Genomic DNA, 26,980 nt, shown 5'->3' with positions numbered 1-26,980 from the left:
AAAAAGCTCGAGGTTCACAAAACATTAAAAATAATTTTATAATTGCTCCCACTTGAGAAAAATGCGCGATTATTTACGCGAATATTATTATTTTTATATTTAGATAAAACTAAATTGTTTTTAATTGTTGTTTAAATAGATTGTACAGAAAACATTTATGTTCTCGTTGTAATATCTAGTATCCAAATTAAAATAAATAATACTGTTAAAAAAAAAAAAAAAAATTAACAAGAAATTGTAACTTTTGTAGTAGAGTATGAAAACGGTTAAATATTTCTCGTTAAATAAAAAAAACTATTATGATGTTCAAAAAAATAAAAATTAAATGGAGAAAAACATTGCAAATGCAATGTTTTGTGATCCGTATATTCAGCAACGCGATATATATACGAGCTATTTGAAACACCGTTATATAGGCACTGTTGTTCAAGTTGCATCAAATCACCTGTCACGTCTATAGTTATCAAGGTAGATTTAAAACGGATCGCTACCGTTAATTCGGTCAAACGTACCGACATTGGACGTGCTGGCGCGACAATAAAGCCCAGCAATCAATTCCAAAATGCGCTCGCAAAAGCTTACTCAAGCGCGACAAAATCTTTTCAAAAATCTATTAGACTAATCATCGTGCGATAACTAGGAAACATAATTAAAACAAAGTAATAGTTCTCTAACTAAATTCCAGTAAAATTCAAAAGCGCGGAATTATTGCAACGATTAAACCAATTTCGGTACAATTATAAAAACACAGAAAATTTATATAAGTGGATAATATTTTCATTTAATTAAGCCCATAAAGTTATCTGTTAATGTTTTATTAAGCGATCATTGGTTAAACTACTTCGTTCAACAACAGCTATCTCACTCTCGGTGACACGACAAAAGACAAACACTCTAATAAAAAGATAAACGCTCGCCGTGGTCAACTTGTCGGCGAGGGCTTTTCTTTTGCGTTTTTTTTGGAAAAGCTCTCTAACTCTGGCCTACATAGAATAGAAACGCCAGACGGCGTGTATACCGCACACGCATAAAAGATCGAGCAATAAAGTCGGAGCAGTAGGTGCACAGTAGTACGATGCAATTGCAAGCTGTCAGGCGCTCTCGGAACTGACGACGCGGCGGAAACGGCGGAAGTGCGTCTTCTACTTTTTTTTTTTTTTTTTTTTTTTTTTCTTTCAAAACGCTCATTATTTTAAAGGAATGCAACGAGGCTTTTATGCAAAAATACTCGGCAGCCTCGCTCGCTGCGACACACTACGTGATGAAACTTTTCGCGGCTTTCTTCTCCGCGCGAGTCCGCGAGCGACGCATAAAGAACCGCGCGCAGACCACGATATTGTGCGCCGCGGTGTGCTAAGGTGATAATAATTTACGCGTCCGCCTAGCCTTTTTATTCACGTTCCATGTTTTTCAAAATGAAGATTTATTAAGGCAAGTCGAATGCGATAAATCGAGAAGGAAATAAAGCTTTAAAAGATTAATGATGATCGAGTAAGGGCTTCTCCTGATTTTCTTTTAAATTTGGAAAATATCGCGAAATTAATATTTATATTATCCATATAGCGTATTTACGGAATATAATAGAGCAGATAAATTTCATAGTTAAAATACGTGGTATCGAGAAAATCTGGATATAGAACTTACAAAAGCAGAACAGTTATTTTTGGACGATTCGAGGATGTGCATAGAATTCCGCGGGGGAATTGCCCACGAATCCCGGGATTTACGATATTATTTCTATGGCGATGATAGCGACGATGTAGCGATAATATACGGCGGCTGTGAAATATTTCCGGCAAAGTACAATGTAGTGTGGGACGAGACGATGGTTCGTAATGTATGTCCCGTCGTTACTCGTACTTTCCGTTTTCACGGTGAGAAAACTCTCGGGAAAGATTAAGCTCGCGGTCGCGCTGATCGAATAAAAGTGCAACGCGGAGAAGATTGAGCGTGCAATTCTATCGGTTACATCCCCCGAACTTTCGCAGAAACTCCCGCGAACGGACCGAAAATTTTCTAATGCCCATCCTACGAACTTCCCGCGAGACGTAATGTCTCGGCATGATACATTTCCTAGATGCACCGAGTCCTTTCCGCACACGCTCGCTCGCGGAAAAGGCAGATCGCGAATTCGCCTACGTTTGCGTTACATCTGTTTCATCAGATAAACTGGGGCGCGACGTAAATTTTCAAAGAGATGTAAATTGTATGCACTGGTATCCTCCGCGATTTACAGAGCAGAGACCACTGCGCGAGTAGCGTAACAGACTAAACTCCGGAACAATTTATTTATGATTTATGAAATTCAACTAAATTAGAAATTAAAGTTAAAATTAAATCGATCAAAAATAACTGGCAGTTCCATTTTCTTTCTTTTTCCCTCTCTCTATTTTCCTGTTTGTGTTAATTTCAGGTAATTATTTTCCCGTTGCTCTTCGAGCATTAAAGACATTTTTGAGCTTACTGTCGCGTAATAAAAGCATTCAGCGGAGGAGACACGGTGCGGTATGGAAACGGGGAGGCCTCTGATTAATAAATCACCATTTAATGTATCGGCAATACGTGGCAGGCATTACAATCGGAGACACGCAGGCCTTTGCATGCGGCGCATTGAATACTCGGAGCGACATGTTGTCCGCTAAAGAATATCGAACAGTTTGGCGGAAACGCGTTTCAATAAGTTCCGTCGTATCGTCATCGATAAGAGAGTTCACCATTTACGTAGTCAGTCAAACTTTGCCCATGGACGCGCCCGGGAATTCACGAAACAGCTCAATTTTCTAATAGTATTTACCGGCGGCATCGTTACCAATGTACATGAATGCAAAGCCGGCGCAATACAACGCGCCGCTCGCTGAGACGGTTTACCGTCAGAGCGACAAGATTCTGCATTCCGGAGATAGGAATTGTCTATCTGCTTTCTTCTCTCTCTCTCTCTCTCTCTCTCTCTCTCTCGTCCCCCCACGATTTCTCTTTCTCGCTTTCGTTTTGCAAATATACCGCTCGCACTACATTCCCGGTATAGTGAACAGGAAAACCGCGAATCGTCGGTTTACTCGACCCAGGCAGTGTTTAACGTCTGAGCCACGTGCCCCATTTCTAACCCCGTTGTAATCGAATCGTCGCGAGCGAACGATTCAAAGTGCTCGCCGCGCGTCTTTGCTATTGCCCACCGCCGTCTGCAACCTCTATTTGCAACGCGGACCGTGTTGCGTGTTTAATTTCTGAAATTATCGCGCGGCGATATAAAGGTCGCCCGCAACGAGGCCCTCTGTCACGTAAAACACGTTTGCTTCTACTTGATATAGGAATTTTACGCCACCGCGATATTGCAGCCGTACCCTCGAACGTTCACAATACGGCATTTGTAATATGCGCGACGAGCTTGTTGCGCCTCGTTTCGTTTCAGAGCCAATGATTCGCAGTAACGCAACGCAAAGTTTAAAAGGCTGATGTGTTACACGACGTGCACAAAGGCGGCACATTACCATATGTTGCGCGACGTAATGTCGCACGAGCGCGAGGAAATTCCCAACTTGAACGTATTCATATCGTCCTGCCTAGCGTCTAACAAATATTACGTCTGTATGTGGATGCATAAGCGCCCGGATGGCATGCGGTTACCTCCGTACAAACGGACGGTAATAGTCGAAACTACTCACGAAATGGTTTTCACAGCGAAGGAGTCCGCTGTGTCTACGGCGTAACCGCGTAACTGCGCCCAGTTTCACGCCGGAAATGCAGTCGGGCACGGTACTCGCGCGCGGATACTCGGATACACGGTGCTACTATACTACACAAATTGTAATTAAGCCCACAAGGGCTGTCGCTAAATTTTCTCACGCTCAACCAGCCCATATTTTTCAGCTCGCGGTTACCCGACGTTACTCCTTACTCGGCGAACATAAGTAATCCGTATCTCTTTCTCTGCCTTTTTCTCTGCCTCTTTCTCTCTTTCTCTATCTCAATAAACAGAATTTTGAACGTGAAAGGGACTGATGACTCTCAATCGAAACTAAAAAGCTAGATATCTGCCATATGAATATCCATTAAGGTTGCTCCGGTTGGCTCTTTGTAGAAGCCACATTAAAGCACTCGCTACAACAAAATGCCAAACTCCCACGTTTGCCTCCTGCAATGGCAAATGCATTTGTTTGCAAGAACGAATGGCGCAAAGGACGGCAAAGAGAGAACCTCATTCGCATGTCGACTCGTTCTCAAAAGTGGTGCCGACACACGGCGCAACTACTGCTTTGTAGCGATCGTAACCATACGTGTCTATATGTACGCGCGTAAGGGAAAAGGAGAGAAATCGTTACACAAGAATCCCTGATCGTCGTGAAAACTTAAACATTGGCGCTGGTCGGCCGCAGAGAAATCCCGCGCGCAACTTAATAATTTCTCACGTATCTCGGACGGCCCGTCAATCTTTCTTTTCCCGATCACCTTTGCTACGAGCAAGCGGCCGGCTGTTCGATACGCAACGGCGGATGCCGCAGAAAACGACGCCGGCGAATTCGGCGGTGGCTTATAAATGGCTAATTAATCCACGAAAACCGGCGCCCGCGCCGCTACCCGGTCCCCTAACGCTCCGTTAACGCCGCTAAGCCGGCCTAAAACCATGCACTTCGCGGCGCGTTGTTTTATTCAAGGCAGCGGCACTTTGCCGAAATAATGATTTATTTAGACGCGCGCCACGTGCGAAGGATAGCCCCAGGTGAGAGTGCACCGAACCGATGGCTGAACACCGTTAGTCGCTTTTACGGGCGCCACCCTTGCCGTTGATTCTTGACGTGGCGACCCTCCTAAATCTGCGATCGTCCACCTTCCTCGTTCGCGACGGATCGCAAAAAGACGCAATTCTCCCCGAGCCATATAGAAGTAAACGGGGCCCGAGGCAAATTTACTTTACGAGAGACCACGAAATGCAATCGGATTAAATTTGTTTATATACGGCGAGATAACGTCTTGATATTAATAAAATTCCGTAGAATCAACTTATTCTGAATGCAGAGTGCAGAATTGAATTTTAATAATCTTCAAACGCCGCTCTTTTTCTCCCGGATTATTCAAATAATATATAACGTTTTACCGATTATCTTCATGCGTGGAGCATCTCGTAAATATGCAGAGGAAAACTTTCTGCACGTGTCAGACGCATCTCTTCTCGCGACAGCCCTTCGACAATGTCGACCACGGGGGATGAAGGAGGGACACGCGGGGGAGGTGCGCGAAATCGGTATAAAAGCGACGTAACAGCCGTCGCAGATGCGCCGCCAATACGATAACGCGTTTTGACACGTAAAACTCCGGCAAATCGGCCTTCGTATTTCGTATAGGTGCCCGAGCAAAGAGAAATGGGGGGCGCCCCGGACATCGAAAATATACGACAAGGTGGCAGGTCGTAGAGCGCGAGGGGCGGAGAGCAGAGCTTGCGTCTCGAGGAGGCAAACGGGAGAAGAGTTTACGGGCGCGTCTCTCCGGACGTGTCTCCTCGCCAGAGACAAAATAAAGCTTCTCGCCTCTCTCGCTCTCGACCCGCTTCCTCTTTTATCTTCTCTCCCGAGCGAAATCTCGTAACCCCACGTCGCTCTCCACCATTCCCTTTGAAATACTCCTGCCAGACGGTAGACTCGGAAACAGTACCGTGTCAAGACTATCTCATAGGTTCGTTCGTCTACGTCGATACGTATAGGCAAACAAAGTGTCCCGTCCGCTTCAATGACATACGGAATCGTCATCGTTTTCGAACCTACATCGAATATTAAAACGGTTTTCTCTCGAAGCTGGTGAAATTCACGCGAAATTCGTTTATCGGGCAACAGGGAAACACTCACGAACTATTTCTCCACGGTTCTCGCAATACTCCGCAGTTTTGTCGGGCGTACAGAAATAATTTTGACGCGTCGTTTTTTCTTTCCCTTTCCCTCCTCCCCGTTACGATATTCAAGTTTACGAGGACCGACCGACCACCCTCCGCGGAGTTGCACCATTGAGCGCAGCATCGGAGAAAGAAACTTTCGTAGATAAAAATGAAATTCCACCGACAAAACTTTTATGTCTTTAAACGCGCAATAAAAAGTTTTGCAAAACGTTAGACAACATATTGCCGATGATTCTCGATAAGAATAAGGATTCAAAGGATCCTTTGGGACTTACATTCGCTGAGAAAATTAATAATAGATAGTTTATTGATATGAAACGTAAAAATGTATGAAAAAGAAAATAGTCTGTCAATCTTTCCTGTCTTAATTGGCAATTAAAATATGTCGGAAGCAATTACGTACATCATTAAAAGGAGATTAGTTAACTAGAGATTAATACAAGGCACTCGCTTTACGCGACCACGTTCCTGCAACGCAATGGGACGAAGATAAAATACGACCCTCTTACTTTTCCACTGTTCGCAAGCTCGTGGCATACGATTCCTTTTTTTTTTCTTTTTTTTCTTTCTTTTTTATATCTGTCGCGTGTAAGCGCGGTAGACAAGGCGGTACCGCGCCACCGGCTAGCCAAAACATTCAACTTGATCACGAGCCAAAAATCTCGCTATCCCGCCAAAAAGATACACCTGGTCGACGTAGACAGTCGGGCATTCAGAAGACAAGTAAGAATACGGGGAATCGGCGAGATAAATTCTTTTTCACGAATATTTTCTATTTTTTGCTGTATGATTAACTGTTTAATTGTAAATTAATAAGAAATAAAAATTAATTTTTAAAGAAACTAAATTTAAACTCTACTTATTTTGGAGAAAAAAAAAAGTGGGAGATTTCTTTAAAAAAATTTAGAGCATATTCAACGCAATATATTAAATTAATAACGCAAATAAGAGACGCGCATGCTGTATAAATTACGATTCCATGTTAAATTATTGCGTGTTCGTAGTGTAAACAACTACGCAGGACAATAACTGAGTTTGTCGTTATCAACGTACGCGAAATAACCGATATTTTAATTAAAGCAAACCGGTCAGCGCGGCTGAAAAAAGTATTTCGCGGTTATTTACAAAGTGATTTCGTCCGACGTATTAAAATGCTTATAATGTACAAAATAAAATAAAATAAAAAAAAAATAAAAAAAAAAGGAGGGAGACCGTACACGGCATTTCTGCGAATAAACGGCGTACAAAATATTAATGTTAAACGACAACTGCGGCATTTATTTACTCGCCGGCGTCGAAATGGCCATTATTACAATTCGCACGGATTCTGAATGAGTTAAACGCCGCCGTGCGAAACGCTCTGCAGCCTCTCGCGAATTTCTCGAGCGGACATAATCCGCGATATTTAATAGCGGGCGCGGTTATCCCGTCGCTTCGACGGAACTTAATATTCTTCCGCTTCCTCTCGTCTTCGTCAGATAATTTTGTCGTAGACGGCACACGCACCCACGTGCACGTGCACATGCACGCACACGCAAGCCAGCAAACATCGTTCGTAAATATTTGCTACCACCATCATAGCTTATATTGTACACGCGACAAACAGTATCGTTCGAGCAGGTTGACGACCTCGTATAACGGTATTTAATACACGTAGATAAACTTTTTTTGTATTTTTTTTTACTCACCGTTTCCCACGGAATCGGTGGAAGTTTTCACGACCGCGAAAAATGGAACAATCCGTAATAATTTTCTAAACGATATACCACATAAAAGAACGAGATCCAGACGGCGTTTGAAAAATAATTAATGCGTTTTTCGAACACCTCGATTAATAATTTTTAATTTTAACTTTTATCGCAATTATCTCAGCAAAGCAAATATTCAGATATCACAAAATTATTATACGAAATACGTGAGGAAGTTTGAAAATAAATTATAACGAATTTCGAATCCCTTCTTTCGGCCGCAAAAAATTTTCTCGTTGAATCGAGATTCAAGAATGAATTCAATAGGAAGTTCGGAAAATCTAGAAAGTGTGACGTTTTTACGAATGCGTGGTTAGAGAATAGAATTAGCGATCGTACGAACTCAACGAGGTGTAAATCCACCTGTAGCTTTAAGATCCGCTGTATAAATCACGCAGCAAGGAGACGATCGCGCGGATAACTCTATGGATTAGCGATGTCCAGTCCAGCGATAGTATTTTCTATTCGTGAAAAAAAGAAAGAAGAAAAGAACGGGGACCAAAGTAATATTCCCGAAGCTATAATAAAGACGTCTCCTTTAGACTTCGCGTATTCATGAAAGTGAAAGCGTATCATCCTCTTTTTTACGAGCGACTACCGAAGAAAAGCATGTTGAATATATCGCACCCTACAGATAACGAAAAGAAAAACGCAAAAAAAAAAAAAAAAAAAAATATTTGCTGCCGTAATATGCACATAAATTCTGTACGATAATAAGGAGACAGAATTTATGGTGATGTTACGAGCAAGTTAAAGGCGAATAAAGAAAATTTGTATGCACCGTCGCTCGACAAAGCTGGTTTTGATGTATTTTTTTCGAAATTGATGTAATCCATCATTACGACATCAGCCAAAAAATAAGAATCATCGCTATAAAATACAAGATACAAGTTTTTTTAATCTTGCTTACGTTAATACATAAAACAGTAGCAAAAAAAAAAAAAATAATAATGCGATTAATAATGTAGAAAAAATTGACGGAATTAAACGTTCAGTTTTAATTATTGCCTAAAGACGTCGTTTCGCGAAAGTTTCGTAACGTAAAACAACGACGGCGCACCCATTGTGGTCAAGCAACGTTAAAACGAGCCCCGAGTTTCGTGTGACACGCTCACCTTTACTTTTATTTTACATTACGGCAGCGTTTTATTACTTACGAAGTCACGTTCGTCGCCTTGGAGCTTAAGCGGGTTGAAAAAAATTTCATGGAAGTTAATTACCGTCAGTGACATACAACCTTCGGTATTGGACCTCTAATTAATCTATTTCGCAAAACAAGATGTGGAGTTATGAACCGTAATACAGTTTATTTCCTTTATATTGTCTATTTGGTCGTAATTAATCAATGATTCGTTTGAGCAAAATGCGCTAAGCCGAAACAACTTCGGTTAAGCCCAGCCAACTGGATATCTGAACAGCTTTACAGAATAATATATAATGTAATAAATAGCGTATTTGTTGTTATTATACCGATTTAATCGCTTAACTGCAGTACCGTGGAAGCGAAAAGCATAAGCGTTCGAAACAGGTTGAAATAAATTTCAAACAACGTACGGCTTAAAACCGATAGAGATATTCTGAAGGGATTCAAAGTAAAATAACGATTGCGGATTTTCGCGTATTGTTTCTAATCCGTTCGATTAAAAAGTGAAAACTATGAGATATCAGCAAACGTGACAAATTCAAGTTAAAACTTTACGATTTTAATTCAAAAAATAATTAGAATATTAATTATTATAATATTAAAATAATAATAAATAGAAGAAGATATTTATTTCTTGCAAGATAGTAGCAGATTAAGATCTCATTTTATATTTTTATTTTAATTCCGATTTATTCGTTGTATCTTGTTACAACTGCAGCAATTCACTTGCGATAAATAATTTTCTCATTACGGTGTTTTTATAAAAAAAAAAAAAAATAATAATAAAGAAACCAACGTCGCACGCACGCATCGCGTTGCCGTACGCGACAGAAAATCCCAAATTAGAGAGAAACGCGCTACGAGAACCGCGCGGGATGCTCTACAGCTATCGTTAGCCGAGTAACGATAAATTAAATGCAATTCGCACTCGTAAAATTCGCCCCGCGTACCATTGCCTGCGGTGTCGCTTGATACCGGTCGAATCGCGCAGCTTTTATTCGCGAAATAATATCACGGGCCTCAGACTAGTCGCGCAGGGGGGGGAGGAGGATTTTTCTGCTTCACGAACATGCACGTCGCAAGAGGGCAGAAACGGGGGTTGCGAGCCACGAGAGGGAGGAATAAATTTCGGAGAAACATGGTAAAGCCGAAAGAGGAATGGCTCTTTGCCACGGCGAAACAGAAAGAGACGTCGCGTAAAGAGGTCGTGGGAGGGGAAAAGGGGGAGGGAGGTCTCTCCTCGATTCTTTGTATGAAGGCGCACGATACCCTGTACATTCGCGTTAATACCGATGCGGAATTTATGGTCGAATAACGGCTGACTATCAACGTTACGTGCGCTTCCGATGTGATCGGCGCCGAAAAAAAAAAAAAAAAGAACCAACGGGCAAGAGAGAATATGCAGGGATCAAGGGAACGAGAGAGGTACAGGAAACAGATCTAGAACGCCTAATAAAAATGACACAGACTGAACGCTATCGCCGCATCCCCCTGGATCGCACTTCTCGTAACGAATGGAAATCACTTCAACTTTACGCGACTGCCCACTTTTACGCTGGTTATATTTTAACTTCTCGCTTCGAGAGCTTTTTGTAAAATATCCGACTTCTCAGTTTGATATATTTTCGTGCGTAAAAAAAAAAAATAATAATAAAAGACAGTTAAACAAATCTCATTAACAGAGTTAACGTTCGATTTAATAAAGTTGTATTTTCTGGGATAACATTAATAAAATAATACGAAATAATACGAAGGGAGAAAATTTTTCAGGATAATGTTACGAATTAATTATTTTAGAAAAGCAATATGGCGCGATTGTTTTGGTGAAGATGATAAGGACGATAATGCGATTACAGACACGACGAAGTCTTAATGTTTACGTCGCCGTAACATCTGGGAAATGTATTAATCAACAGCGCCGTTACTCAGGGTGCCAAGTGTAAAACGCGCGAACAATCCGAAGCGATTCGCTTTAATTAATTACGTCGCCTCGTGCATTGCGCGTTCCACACGCGCGCACGTGCAAACCTGTGATTTATTTCTTATGCCGCGCAGCACGCGTCTTCGTGGTGAACGCATTGCTCCGAATGGGAACGTTTCATCAACCGCGATCTACAATTCTGCCGTTTCGCATTTCACCGGGACTGATGATGTACGATCTCACGCGTGTAGTATAACTTGCGATCAACCGAGTTACTCTAATTTTATTGCAATCGCCTCTCGTGTTACAAATACTTTGGCAAATATGCGACACTTATCCAAAATACATTTCGTTAATTGTAATATTGCACTACCAGGTGATGTATTTGGTCAAAGGCAATTTTTAGCGCAAAGGATTATTTATCAAAGTCGCAAAAATTTAATCTGAACGATGATACTGTTGTGCATCGACTTCGTTTAATATTGTATAAACAAAGTTTTGTAAAATTTAATTTAAAAAAAAAAAGAAAAAAAAAACAATTTTATGTGATATGTGATACTCTGTACGATTCCTCTCGACCACGCCAACGTTACGTACATTTATTTCCGTGCAGTCATATATCAAAAGCGCCACGGTAAATGATTGTTTCCACAAGAGCTTCACCACTACGAGGACCAAAGTACAGTGATTCGAGCGGTTGTCCTGCGATCGGTGGGCAGTTTTAAGGGGGTGGGATGGTCATAGGAAGGAGAACCACGATGGGAGGTGGTGAGGAGCGAGAGCGAGAGCTTGCAAAAGTTAGTTTCAGTGACATATGTGGCCAACGCATGTAGAGACGGAAGTTGAGCTGGGTCTCTCGTCTAGAACCATCCGCCGGGCCCGAGCTCAGCTAGCCGGTACTACCTGACATTTCCACCCTCTAACTACCCCCAGCCGTCGCTTAAGGAAATAGAGCTGTCCGGTGCAAGCACCGCGATCCTTGCGCGCCACGACGAGCTTTCAAGACGTGCCAATAAATGGTAATCGCGACAAAAATCCGCCTTCGCCGTCTACCCGTAGCAGTTATTCCGTCAGTTGTGTAAACAACTTCAGAAGATTGAACACGCTCGTCTTGAGACGCGAAATGACGAGATGCGGCGGAAAAAAAAAATACGCAACCTGATCACATTCGCCGACGTCGTTTCTTGAATTCCGAGTTCATCCCGATTGATCTTTTGCTCATTTCAAATTTATATTTCCAATTTATTATCAATTAATAATTTATTTAAAAATATTCAAGTCAAAAGACATCAAGTAAAATACTAAAAACGCAAAAGCTAGTAAATCATACAATAATTGCGCATGATTTAGATGCATTATAATATTCAATAGCGATAAAAGAAAACATACACATCTCCGCGAACAAACCGTCAGGCCGAAACTTATTTTGCGATTTTATAAAAGCTCTCCGAAAAAGAAGGTTGAAGCAAAGGGTTAGAGTTCCTACAAGAAACTTTATCGAAGTATCGCTATCGTCTTCGCAAAGCACGAACGGATAGTTGCTCAAATTATCCAGCACGTTGGCTCAATCGAATTGAAGTGCTTCTCGGTGTAGTGAACAATGAGTGCCGGTTTTTTGTTATAATTTATTTTGACTTTTTTTTTTTTTTTATTGACTCGTTACATCAAACTGAGAATTTCGAGCACTTGCGAGGTTTGTTCTATAGCTAATAAATGGCTTTCTTGATTTAATTAACGATAAAATGTCACTTGAGAATAGACTTGACGCAAGACAATTACCAACTTATCATGATAATTAAATTTTACAAGTTAATCACAAATATTTTAGAATATTAAAATAGAAATATATTATTGATATGTAAAAATAAAGTATTAACGAAAGTGATTATATTAATTTAATTTTTAGCATATTATTGGTAATCAAAGATATCAACGATTATCGGCGATAAATTATCGCCCGTTTCAGTCTAACATTTTCAATATAAACATAAACGGTTGATGCATCGTATCCATCGCTAGACGTTCGCCGTGGTAGTCTTGCAGTTTCATTACGCCGTCCGACCAGCGCAAAACCCAGCCATTTAACTTAATTAAACGCGTCTCTAATTAATTAGAGAAAGATCGCGCAGTTTCCTCGAGGCAGAAGCGTTGCCCGCCCAAACGGAGGACGCGTTCTCGCAACGATCGCAAGTCAGGCTGCCGTAAAATTTTCACTTCCTTTGCCTTTACACGTCCCGCTTTCCTTCTGTGCTATTATTTCCGCTTCGTGCGCTTTTATTTCCGAACACCTACAGAATTCTTCCGTCGGGCGTTCTTATTGAAAGCGCCCAGCGGGAATTACGGTAAAGTTTTTCGACATCGTGATATATCACGGCACTGCACGAACGACTCTCCCCCTCTCGATATATGTAATATATGTAATATAATATATATATATATATATACATAAGATACATAAACCTAGTGTACGAAGTGTCGATTTCGAGGAATCTCTGAGCGAAACGTAAATCTCGCTTTAAACTTCTTGTAAATGACACATGTAATTAATCAGGCCGACTAATTGATTAGAGAGGATCGTCAGCTTTAACGTGAATGGTACACGGGCTAGAAACTTTGGTTACGGAATCGTAACGCATGTTAGTGCAGCTCTTAAGACGTATGCTACAACCTCAACTTTTCCGACAGTAAAAAAAAAAAAAAAAAAAAAAAAAAGAAACATATTACTCTGGCGCTTTTGAATCGCGTCGTGAACTAAGCGAAACGGATTTCAGGTCTTTCTATTTTTTTTCCTAACGACAAACGTAAGGCACATCTGCGCCGCTAACTAAAAATATCCAACAATATGTTACTTAATCCTTATTGCGAGCTTATACGGTTCAACTAAAGTAAGGCGTTGGGCAAAATTAAATTCCTGAGACGCCTCCGCTCATCAACTCAAACCTCCCGCGTCGAATCAGGCTTTGTGGTCATTGCTTGGCTACAGTCGAGCTAATTCAAGTTTCACCGGACTTAGCTAGAAGGCCGTTCGAAACTTCTTGGTTGAGACTGCACCGGCGAGATATCGCGTCTCCTCGCCGCCACCCTACATTTCCACCTGCCCTCACAGGGAGGAAGTCGACAACGATGTTGGAAAATGATCGAGAGCGAGCACCGCCGCTCGACGTCCCAATTTCCCAGACGGTATCCTGTCCCTCCAGCTGGCACCCTTTGACAACGTTCGCACCTAGCTTCCACACTACTTCCAGCGATGAATATACCTCGGATACATACGGGTTGGAAAAGAAATATCGGGGAAGCTCGATCACGTTATTGAAAACGATTTCTTCTTGACAAAAAGCTTTTTCGTAATTATTTTTTTTACTTATAATTTTTTTTTGGTTTTTATGTTTTCTCAAACATTCTCGTTAAACGTCAAAATCTAACACGCTTGAAATTAAATAAAACACGAAGTTCTCTTATTTATTTTCACTTCTGGAATGACACCAAGTCAGCGCGAAAATGGAGCAAAGAATGGAAAAATATACGAAAACGGGGGCAAGAGAGCGCCAAGGGCGACGACAAGATCGGGGGGATAAAAAAAAAAGAGGAAGGTGCAGGTGCAACAGAATCTCTAGTAGATTTGCTTCAACCGCGTTTGTATGCGCGGTAAGTGTGGATGCAGCTGCTATACGAGCAACTAAGTAACCCAGTTTACCCCGCGAGAAGTAAGTGCACGGGCGAGGGTGGAAAAGTGCGACTCGCAGGCTGTTTCGACATAAAGTACGGTATATTATAGCCAGAGTTGTTCTGTGCATTCAAGCTCACGCGAGCATAAACGCATTCGATCTGCGCACGTAAATGTCCCAGAAAATACGAAAAAGAAAAGGAGGTCGTATTTATTAAAGTAATTTACCGTGCACAAATTACACGAAAGTAGAGAATAAAAAAAGAAGTAATTTTCGAGGCTTAATAATTAAACGGGTTACTAAATATTAACTTCTATTAATTTTTTAAACGTAAAAAATTGCGCGCAAACACGCGTTTAAGATATAATTAATTAGAAATAGATTAAATAATCAATTTGTAATTTTTATTTTTCTTTTTTTTTTTAAATCGTAAAGAAAAAAGAAAAATCTCACGAAAGAAATATCATATCGTATATCGTATATTCGAAATCCCCGTGTAATGCGTACGTCATTCATAGAGATTCTCTTTATCTGACGTTACTGCAACTGCAATTATACGATTTTACTGTCGACACAAAAAGAAAAAATAAAAAAAAAATATTACAAAAGGAAAACGGCTTCTTTAAGGATGCGTTTAAATGCGGGTCTCAGAAAAAGCGATTCGCCTTTCCTCGAAATTGCTGTGCTTCTTTTAATTAATACTGAGAGAAGGGAAGACGACTGTGTTTAGACTGGCGCGGAAAGACAGCATTCGTCGGAACATCTCCCGCGCTCTTCTCGCGGATTTTCTGGGTTTTAATTAGTTTTTTGTCCGGTTTGTTTATTCTTAATCCGTAATGTCACGCGGAAAAACGTTTTGAGTTATTACTGCGAAGTACGTGCGCCACGTCGACGCTTGTCGCCATTGCATTGTGAAGGCTTAAATGTGATTACAGCGTCGTTTTCTGTAAAAATTAACTCGCGAAGTACCACGTATTTCGCCCGTATGTTGTTGAAACAAAGTAGCCGGCGTATGACTTTAATAAATGCAACGCTTTCTACGAAATTTTCCTTCCTGCGCTTTTCCTCAGATTAAATATCGAATTGCTCACGGGGAGATGAAAATTATTTAATTATCGCAAATATCAGCGGTAATTAATTTGATTAAGAAATGTCACGTCTCTCGATAAAATGCAATATTGAACTCTTTAATTTCCACTGACAATCTATACACGATATGCTACTTAATTAAATCAACGTGCTACGTTAGAAGACGGTTTTTAAATTATTTAAAAACCATCGTGTAAATGCTTCAATAAAATAAATCGATAAATAGCGAAGTGAATCGATTTCAAAAGGCGTGCGCTGTGCAACTAGAGCAGTAATTCGTATCTCGATCAATCTGTCTAATTCGTGCTTTACTGCATATACTCGTACGTCTTACCAAACTAATTCTCGCAAATAGACGAACGTTTCGTGAGTTTCAGTTCACGAGTCAGAGTCCTTTTTACGGTGGCGGGCGAAAGAGTTGCCCGAGGCGTGGCGGATACACGCATGATTACGATAAATCTCAATGGAAGGCCAATTACTCGGGGCAGCAAAGTTAGCGGGACACGTTAATGGCTTTAAGTGAATGGTACAATAAATTGTGCTATCTACGCCGCTGTTTTATTTCGTATGGCAGTAAATCCAACGGGAAGAGAGAAAAGAACGGTATATTTATCGTAAAACCTCGTAAATCCCGGCAAAGGCACCGTCGAAAAATTCTTAAATCAGCTTTACGAAATACTGGCCGGTAATCTAATTAAATCAACCGCTTATACGTACGTATTAATAAATTTTTTTTTTCTGGGAAAAAGAAAAAAAAACTTTCTTCGAAAAGATCCCACCGTCGTCGCGATTTTCAACCTTATGTATACTTAACGCGTTAACCCTTTGCCATGTGTCTTCTATCATTTTTCTCGCTTTCTCTCCTTTTTCTTTTCCCTTTTATTTTATTTTATTTTTTTTTTTTTAATACAATCTAAACATGACGCTTATATATCCACGACAAATACCCTAACGAAGCCAAAAGCTCAGAAAGATACGGTTCGAAAAACGCAATTTTCTGTCGGAGTATCTCCGCTCCCTTCTCACCCGCGACACTTCTGGAACTAACGCTTTTTCTTTTTCTCTCTCCCCCGTACCTCCCTCCGTTGTTCTTTCCTCCTCCTTCTCGCCCGCTCTCTCGTTTTACCTATGCGTGCGATTTCGCGAAATAAAAACGACGTGCCAAGTCTCAGACGCTCCAAATTTGTCGGGACAAAAATACGCTTTATCGCACGCCGCCGAGCACCCAGACGCTACGGTAGAGGTAGACTTGTCTCCGAACTATGGTGCCAAATTAAAGATGCACGTCCAGACGTACGAGAATTCCACCGAAAAAGCTCCGCGATATTATCCACGGATATTTATACGCCTATTGCGACCGCGATTTTAAATTAAATCAACCCTCGTGACCTAGTCTACGTCTCGCGTAGGTAAAAAAAAAAAAAAAAATTATAATAATAATATTACACGATACGAGTGATTCGCTGCGCATGCATCTTTCGCATTCAATTAACTTTTCCCCCCGAGTTTTATAAAAGACGAGCTTGCGAATTGAAGGAAAAATGAAAGACGCAAGGAAGATCGGTAGAGGAAAAGTCGTGCTATAATTTATTTATCCGGACACCAAGCGAACGCCCGGACTCCTAATCCCACAGTGACTTCGAACGTCCCGTCGCGGTTAGTTAAGCGCAGTCTTTAAATAGCCACGACGACGGCATAACATTATTTTTCCAAAGAAACGACACATCGGCCTGTCTCTCCTCGAAATCTCCCGCTATTCTGTCGTCTCCGTACGCGTCTCCCCCGCACTTTTGCAGACTGCCGCGCGCGAAAGACGTCTCGTCGCGCGAATTCTGATACGACGCATACATTTAGTTAAATTAAGAAACTTACGTTTTGCATACGCTCCAAAAAAAAAAAAAAAAAAAAAGAAAAAATTTTCCGAGACGGACGATAAATTTCACCGACGGAACAACCTGGTTAGAACAGTCATTAAGAATAATATGAAAGTGTAATAAACGATTGCAGAGATTTTAATACCTCAGTGCAGTTGTTAAATATATATTTAACTCGCATAGTTTTATATTAAAAAATTAAATATTTATACGCAACTAGATACTTTTTTTTTATTTTACCACATAAGGCTTTTAAAATTTATTTAAAATGCGACTAGACTTAATACAAGCTAATTATTCACGGACTTATGCAAATTTTTTTTTTGTTACAGATGCGCGGAGGGCTTCACGGGTCTGCGGTGCGAGACGAAGGACGTCAGCAGCACTGGAAGTGTGTATAACCGGCGTAGGGCACCCTTTTCCTGCAAGCTGGGACTCTCTACCTCGTACTACTGCTAGCGATAATCGCGCGGGGCCCTTTTTGAGCATGAGTAGACCTTTATTCTACCCTCGCGATATACTGCGGTGTAGGAAACACACGAGACGGAGTCAAGAGAGGGCCAACGCGCGACCAAAGAGGGAAGGGAAAATTGCACGAGCAGAGAGAAGCAGGCGAATCGGGGACGTGGGCGCGAGATAATTAGACGAGGGAGAGAAGTCAAGACAAAGAAATTAGAAATGACGTATTGCGTATCCGTCGATCTCGGGCATTAACATGGGTCCTACGTACTTTATATAAGGACAGGTTCCAAATCTTTGGACCGGGCATTCGTACCTTCTTCGATTTCTACAACTAAATGCTGCTTACACGCCCTTTCCCTATTTTCCCTATTATCTTTCTTTCCCTCTTTACGTCTTCTTTTAATTCTTGCTCTACTTTTTTTTATCCTAATATTTTTATTCATTCTTCTGCTTGAATACTACTATTATCTTTCTACATCTCCTCGATTTTCTTACTATCTTTTAACTTCCTCTCTCTCTGTCTCTATCTCTTTCTCTTTGCCGCTTCCTTTTTTCTTGTTTCTCTTCTTCGAGTGTTATTACCAGTTTCTTTCTTTCTAAAAAATGTCACTACGCGACATACTCGCAGTTTCCGCGGAAAGTTCTTCGGCGAGGGAAAGAGAGAATGGAAATGACAGAAAGAATGGGGCGACGGTACGAGAGATCATGAATGTGCAAATGAGCGTGTGCCGGTGTGTGAAAGAGGAAAGGAAAAAAGGAAAACGCGTCGATCTCTCGACTCTCCCGATGCTCTTTTTCGGCGCGGTATCATTGGGGGAGAGCTCTCGAGCGGCTATTCACGAATTTGAATTGACGGCGGCGCTTGACCTAAAGAGAAGAAAAAAAAAAAAAAAAGAAAAAAACACCGTCCAAAACGACGACATGGAAGTGCACGAGAAAAGCGATTTGTGTCGTACACTTCCCAGTAGTCTCCGCGAACGGGAGAACAATACCAAAGAGCCCAGGGTCTCGATCAAGGACGAGCGCGACTAGAACGACGACGTGAAGGGTCCTCCTATCAGCAAATTCTTTTCTCTTAAAGTAACAATCGTGTCATGATCGACGTATGTGTGACCCCCGTGTGGTCCAAGAGTATCGAATCTCGATACCGAGCGAAGCCGCGCCGTGAAATAATGCAAGATAAAAGGTTAAAGCCAAAGTGGTAGACTCGGCTTTCATAAATGATGATTTTAATTCACATTTCGACCCGCGAAGGCTCCCCTGAATTAATAACTGGCTTAAAGCAAAAAGTGCAAGAACGCGAAAGGAATGTTAAAATGTTATTAATTATTTTCGAGGAAAAGGGAAAGCCACTTTCGAAAGTAGTTTCTACGGATCAAACTTGCATTTTGCCAAGCTGATTATCTTTCCCTTCGACCTTTTTTTAAAGACTTTATTATTCCACGGCTCGGTTTTATTGAAATCGCGGGTGGGCTAGAAAACTAAGCCGCAGCATGTTCGTCGCTGTTCGGAAGCCGGTAAAATGTTCGAATAATGCAGCAAGCATTCAGAGAGGTTCCTAAAATCCATGAGTTTTTCATCTTTACGCTTGGAACAATCTTTTACGAGCAAGTAAAATGTTAACAGTAAAATAATCGTCGGTCGAAAAGCGACATAAAAAAAAATATATATAAATTTTCAAAAACATTCTTGCATTATTAACATAATACAATTGAATAATAATTGTTTGCCATCATTTATTAATATTAAAATTTTCATCAATTTGGAAACCTAAATTTCCAACCTGTTAAATCAAGCGAAAAATACATTTAATAATATAATTGTTCAACCGTATATAACGTAATAATTTGTATGATTAAATAAACGAACCAAACGTGTTTATATGTTGGTCGGAAAACTTAACTCTTCACTGAGAACCGACTTCCAACAGCAACGACGTCCTAATAGTAGCATTTCCGAAGATTTGTTGAATCACAAATCAAAGATTCGTTATTGCGTAAATAGGGGAAAAAAAATAAAAAAATAATAAATTATAGCAAGAAAGGAGGAGAAGACAATTGGCCAGTCAGCGAGCGAGTCGCGGGAGAGATACCACAGGGCAAAAACGATTTAATGTAAAATACGATAGTGTAACGCATTAGATTAGCTAAAAGCAGAGATATAAGGTAGATAAAAGGAAGAGAATGAGAGAAGTAAAAAAAAAAAAAAAAACGAAAAGAGAAATACTCGCGAAAGAGCGACGGCGAGACCTCATCTCGATGAGGATAGAAACGCGGGACGGTCGGTCGAGAGGTTTTTGAGAGATATAATAAGATCTGACTTCGAAAATGTTCTCCGTTCGTAAAATGCATGATACGCAGAGAAGCATTGACGATATACGTATTTACTTTTTACCATTATAATTAGAAGCTTACGAGAATTCTTGCAAAATGAGACGATGATAATATCGTGTCAATGAGACGGAGGTTGTTGTGTCGGGCGTATCTTAAAAAAAAAAGGAAAAAAAAAAAAGAAAAAATTATTAAGAGGCCGATAATGATCTCATTCGTCAGAAACCTCGACGACGATCTCCATACGCGAGTACACGATGGGGAGGGATGCGTGCTGTGCTCCAGGAATTACGCGCGCGCGGGACCCTATTTATGTTTTATATTATATTATATATATTATATATATAAATATGTGTATAAACATTTTTAATTTATTTATTTAATTCATTAATTTTATTGATTTACGATTAAACGTCATCACCACCTCGGCAACCGCTTTTGTTCTTAATCTTCTGTTGACCTTTTTGCACTCTTTCGTTCGCACCGTTTCTCATCTAGCAACTGGACATGCTGGAAGTGCACGCAATTCTTTCGCCTCCGAATATATATATATTTTTTTTTTAAGTAATAAATTTTTATAATAAAAGAAAATTGAGTGAGGTATAATTTTGAGAATCAAATTTTGGTGGCGAAAGCATTTGTCGTGATCTTCTATTGCCTTCACACAGGTAGGTGTATTTTTTTTTCTTTTTATTTTGCTACGTTTTAATTTGCACTCATTATTATTTGTACATATATTAATTTACGTAAATGTATTTTATTTTAGTTTAAATAAGTAATTTTAATTAATTTTTCGACCGGGAACGTATTTTACGGATAACACGTTGGGTTTCGCCGTAAAGTATTTACGTCGTATTGATCGTTACATTCGCAAGAGATAAGATTTCCTACGTGAAAAATGTTTCAGAATAGGATAGACCTCCAAGGGAATACAAGAGAGAAATTTTCATACTTGAGACATGACTCGTTGCTTCTTTCAACATCTTATTGCATCCCGACGAGTCGTTTTGGGACACAAGTCACTCCTTCTTTCGAGAAAATAGCTTTCCGAGTATCTTCTTGCGGAAAATCAAGGAGCGATGCGTAAATAACGTCGAGGGGACGACATAAATTTCCAAATCATCAAAGGATAACCATAAAAGGGTGAAAATTGATGAGGGAGGAAACGCGAAGGGGAAAACCGCATGTACATTTATTCACGTTTAGCGATGATAAAGAAAAACTGGCAGCTCAATTCGTATATAAGATGGAAGCTTGTAAAAAGAAAACGGTATCGCAATTGGATAAATCTTTCAAAAGGTACAATACACGTAACTTCAGTAACAAAAAAAAGAAAAATAAAATTTTAAAAATAGCATAATTTTAACACGCACTGCAATTAAAAAAAACAGACCGGAAGAATGCAAGAGAAAATAAATAAAAAAAAAAGACGAGAAATCGAACTGGGCCGGAAATAACTGTGAACCAATACACGAATATTCACTCTCGATCCTAGCGATGTATTTCGCGAGCGTGTTCTGTCGTAAAAAATTCTCTCTCTATAGACCGTAAAGTTTGAACTGCCCCTACAGCGATCCTCGTAAACGCTTCTCTTAATCGAACTTCGTACCCCGAAAGCAACTTTCTTCGATGGAAAATGGCGCGGCAGGCTTGAGAAGGATCGTGTTATCGGTAGAAACTTATCGAAAATGCGGGTCCGTCCCCCTAAACTTTGCTTATGCACATTTAATACGAACAGCTTTGATAATCAGCCGCAAAACTTCTCGGACGTGTTACGTTTTCGGATATTATTTTCGGTGGTGAAACTAACCGTATTTAATCGCGATCGAAACCTACGACACCGATATTCTATAACAGAAATAGGGAAGCGACAATGTTACAGCAGTTATTATTATTAGGCTTCCTGTCAATATTGAATCGAAAATACTGATCAAAGATAAAGAACAGAGGTTTGATGGCGTTAAAATGATAAGAGAAACCTCAGCAATATTAATAAAAAAAAAAGAGCGCTTTTTCATCGAGAATATAATCATATGCGTAGTACCTTTATTCGAACAAAGCCGTTTTGCTTCCTCATTCTTTGCTCTTGCTACGTCCGGCTGATGTATTTTTATTATGTATCCTTGAACACTCTTGACAGTGGTATCTTTTGTGCGCTACAGATTTTTATGAAAAAACGCCCGCCGCGGGAAAGAATAAAACGTATGAATACTATAGACGACGCGTGCACCATATTAAAATTGTATGATACGACAAGAAAAATAGTTTTCTGCGCGATCGCGGAAAATTTTCTTTCTCAGCAGTAAGTTTCATTAAAATGATTGAAAAATTTTAAAGACGGTACGGTTCAATGTGATATATAATTTAATTGCGATAAAATATTTTGTAATAATCTGCGCAATGCAGAGCTTCGTAAAAGTTATCCGAGCTTGGAAATGACAGCTATTTAAAAGTCGCGAGAATTTCAATCATCGGCTGTCTTTAATTCGCGAATGGCATCAGCTCAAAACGCGTTTCACAACGAGTACTTAAAATATCAACAGTAATTGATTTCGCAGAAAAGCACGAGATAAAAGCGAATAATAATTAAACGTCTCGATAATTTGCGAGAGATGTGATTAATTGTGTCGATGAATAACGTTCTAAATAGTAGGAGGAAGGGAGGAAGCAAAAAAAAGAGAATAATTATATTTAATCGACGCTAAGTGCTATTCTCTCTGAAATTTCCGCGCAATCGAAATTCGGTTAAATTCGTGAGCTTAAAATGTAGGAAACAAAGCGTTTGATCGATAGTTAATTTTTGTAGTCATCTCCATAAAAGAAAAATATATTCAAGATTTAATTTAACTAAAAATTTCACAGGTACAAACAAACATACGTTAAAAACTAAAAGTTTTCTCTCAAAAATAAGCGCACAAATCAAAATGCGAGTTTTAATTTACATTTTTTTATATATTGTGTTTCTGGAATATCATATTTTCAACAATTTATCTTACTCTTTACAATTTCTGCAAACTCATTCGAAAGTTATCTTTTACTTTATTACGTACACGTGACCATTGGTCCTCACACTCAACTTTCGTCCACGTCAGAAACTTGACATGCGAACGTGCCAGGACGAGAATATCCTTCAGATACGTCTGACTAATTGACAGCGGACGTTAAAGGTGTGTGGCGAATGGGACTGACCTTTGACAGATTAATTCCTAAGAGAATCTACCAGACTTTAGGTGACACGTCGCGCAATTTGCCAGATAACAATTGAAATAGAAATTCAAATAATATAAACATTTTAATAACATTCTTTTTCTTGCAATTTAAAAAAAAGATGAAAATTATTGCGCATTTATTATACGCAATAAAAATAATTAAGTAATAATATTAGAAACGTCAATAAGTGATTTTTCTCTCAGTTTAATTAATATTAATATCGTGGCGTTATTTAATTATTTTCATATCATACGGCGTTCTCGTATCGAAGGAATCGCGACGAGGGAATGAAATAATATGTGAAAGCAAAAAAAGAATAAAACACAAATAACCAATTAGAGCAGACCAGCCAAGCGTTGGCTGACGGCCAACGACCGGTAGAAGATTGCGAAAACCTGGCTATGCCGCGAAAACTAAGTTCACTTTTATTGGAAACAGAGATCCTCCTTATAACACCGCTGCGCAGTGCCCTTCTGTTTAAATCGAATTTCAGATATTCCGCCTACGTTTTCTCTTTCTCTCCCTTACCAGCTAGACATCCCCTGCTACTGCCCATACGCTTGAAGAGAATTGAAAAATCCAAAATTTGCGAGTACTTAAACGTATATAAAACTTGGAAACTATATCGAGCGAATATTGCCTTCCCTACTTCTCCATTCAGTTTCGATTACGCGGACTCTATATGTTAGCTGCAGCAAAATTCCAAAAAAATATTCTCGAGGTTCTCTCATATTTATCATACTAGAAGAAACCATGCACGCGCTACGGGCTCGCTATTTTTTACGAGACCTCAATTACGAACAACGGAAAAAAAATGATGCGACTTACCATGAGGTTCAGCGGAGGTGTAGATTTCTGGCGGTGACTGTAACATAAAAAAGAAAAGATTAATATACATATGTCAGTTAATTAATGAGATTAATAAAAAAAAAAAAATTTTTTTTTATTTATACTTACTTAAAAGTTGCTCCGCCGATGTATGATGCCCTTCCTGGGCCTGCTCCTCCTCTCAGATGGGACGTGTCGAGTCATCCTTCCGCGCACAAGTCACTCGCGAACACCCCGACCGTGAATTTATAACCGCGAAAATTACTCAGTGATCACTCGCGCGTTTCATGCTCGGTACTCGCGATTAGAAGGAAGCCGTGTGTCGAAAAACTACGCCCGAATACTCAGCGGATCTCACGGGACGACCGACGAACCGACCGTGGTTCGTATATCTTAATATCGGCGGTGACGACACTCGTTGACGACAGCGGATGCATCTGCGTCGATCTGTAACAAAAAGGAATATAAAGTTTAATTGTAGTTATCGTGCCGGAAGGGTTTTCGTTAAACGGAAGTGCGAATTACTTTAGGCATGGACACACGTGGCTGCTGTACAGTGCGTAGTACGTTGTGCTCGCGCGACCGCTGGAGAAGGACAGAGCGAGAGTGGGAGTAGTGGGGGAATATACCTAGCTCGCGGCACGTAGGCTCGCGCTCGCTCTCACCCCGTCCCTCCCCACCTCCCCCCCGTCCCCCTGCGGCTATCTATTCGTTACTCTGGTTCGATTTAATTGTAATATTTAATTAGTATGTCCAGACAAAGACGGTACTCATACCAAGTCGTCCTCGATCTCGAAAATCGCGAGGACCGTCTTTGCGTGAACATATTAATTAAATATTAAAATTAAATTAAACCTCAAAATCGCTTGGCGTGAAGCAAGCCAAGCGAGAGTAAACTAATCAGCGTCGATTTTAAGCGGCAACAATTATACAGAGGATTTCTAATAATTATTTTTGTAAACGTATTATATTTGCATGCAATCATTAATTATCTAGAGAACTCTCGCATATATTCAATTTAATTGACTTAATAGAGCTGTTATTATTCATAAATAATATTCTTGCAAATCCTCAATTTGACCTGATTGTACGTCCAATTAACATAGAACTAAAACATCAGCGGAGAAATTCACGCTGATAAAACACGGATGCGTGGAGAGATTATAACGTTTGGAATTGTTAATTGTTCGTCTGTTACCGCTTTAGCGCGATCGCCTTGCACATTGATTCGAGCGATAACAGCAATGATTATAGCACCAATTTATCGAGATAGAAAGTATTCATCCGGTTTACCAATAGCGAAAATTCCGATTTCAAACAGCTGGATTTAGCAGTAATATTTATGATTCGCTCACGGCAATAATAAATGCGCGTAAACATTCGGCAAATCGACAGAGAGCGAATCGTTGGCATACGGTTTCGATCTGCCGACTCGCTGTCGCGAACGAAAACAATACACACTGATGGGAATACGATCACTTGGGGATGTCGATTTCTGCTAGCGAATAATCCGACAGCTTTGTTCCGCTTTTTGTACATGACAGTCATAATAATAATAATAGCCACCAGCGTCACGCGGCAGAAGCGACAAAATAACTAAAAATAATATCCAATTCAACGTACGTCCCCATCGACGTTTACGTTATCTTCAAATTATCGTTTATTATATTGCGCCAGCAATTAGCGAAAACCGTTATTTATTTCTTGAAAGAAGCTTAATAGGTCTCTAAAATATGAGTTCTGTACTTCACGTTCCAGAACAAGCGCGGCGGCATGCTTATTAAAACGAAATTCTGTACACGACAAACATTGAGAATTATTTTCTAAAAGCATTCTCGAGCATTTAGTTAACCAACACGCACAAGTTCCAAAATAATATTAATTTTTAATTGTTCATATTTATAATAAATTGTATAATTTTTTTAATTTAAATTATTTAACGTTGAAAATTTCGTAACAGCTAGAAGCAAATATATCCTTTCTATTTTGTCCAAAAAAGAAGTAAAAAAAATTAAATATAATAAAATAAAATAAATATATCTATATTAAATTAAAGAATGGAAATTGAACGAGAAATTCTAAGATACGGATTGCTGAGCATCGAAGATTCCGTAGTGCTCCGGGTTGAATTAGAACCGACGTCAATCTGACTCCAGAGACATTTTACGCATTTCGCACACGCGATCGATATCACGGGACGTATCGTACGACATTCCATCAATGACATTCCATCAATCTGGGACCGGGGGACCGATGAATACCGGGCAACGAGGACTACTTCGGGCTTGTCCCGTAGGGTGAAGCCCTGGCCGCCCGGTATTGTTAATCGTCACGAGCGAATAATCTAGCGGGCTCACGCCCGCGTTTGTACGCGCATTAGTCCGACTCGTATGCAAACTGAAATCACGAGCGGTAACGACTAGGCGGCCTGCATAAATACGCAAGAGCGCGGCACGGTGTGGACTAATCAATTCCGCCGAATCACAGAGAATTTTCAATGGCTGGGTCTCATCCCTCCCCTCCTCCCCCGTTTAACCCGCGCCCTTCGCTATCTTGCTATGTGTAACCTGCAGCAACACGATGCAGGGAAGGCATGGGCAGGGGGAGGTGAAAGGGGCGGCGAGGAGAGAAACCAGGAGTTTTATTGTCGGACTAATTCGGCAAAAGAGAATTGATTGCTGACCCTCGTTGGCTCTGGTCGCGTCCATACGATACATACACAAACCCAGTGTTAGCTTCACTTCCCATCGTTCCCTTTGTCGATAATCGAAATTTAACAGTATCCGGTGGCCAACGAATCGCCCATTAAGAGACGTAAAAAAGGA

At 40.2% G+C, this 26,980-nt stretch overlaps 1 protein-coding gene and 1 long non-coding RNA gene across 5 annotated transcripts in view; one reads left to right on the top strand and one right to left on the bottom strand.

The window, feature by feature from the left end:
- Positions 1-26,980, top strand: part of Vn (membrane-bound neuregulin protein vein) — a 277,589-nt gene that overhangs the window by 225,390 nt on the left and 25,219 nt on the right. For 2 of the 3 annotated variants that reach the window (XM_070668868.1, XM_070668867.1), the window contains one exon: positions 17,658-20,010. In XM_070668868.1, the coding sequence (XP_070524969.1) occupies positions 17,658-17,784 (127 nt within the window). In that variant the 3' untranslated portion in view covers positions 17,785-20,010. Of the gene's footprint in view, positions 1-17,657; positions 20,011-26,980 lie in introns of those variants that run through there. The other variant, XR_011546866.1, reaches the window with a different exon arrangement.
- The window catches only part of LOC139109664 (uncharacterized), a 51,563-nt gene continuing 49,102 nt past the window's right edge, over positions 24,520-26,980 (bottom strand). For both annotated transcript variants that reach the window (XR_011546876.1, XR_011546877.1), the window contains one exon: positions 24,520-24,602. This is a non-coding gene — a long non-coding RNA (uncharacterized lncRNA). The remainder of the gene's footprint in view (positions 24,603-26,980) is intronic.

Source organism: Cardiocondyla obscurior, linkage group LG18 (assembly GCF_019399895.1).
Source record: "Cardiocondyla obscurior isolate alpha-2009 linkage group LG18, Cobs3.1, whole genome shotgun sequence".
NCBI classification, from domain to species: domain Eukaryota; kingdom Metazoa; phylum Arthropoda; class Insecta; order Hymenoptera; family Formicidae; genus Cardiocondyla; species Cardiocondyla obscurior.
This window is presented reverse-complemented; position numbering and strand designations above follow the sequence as displayed.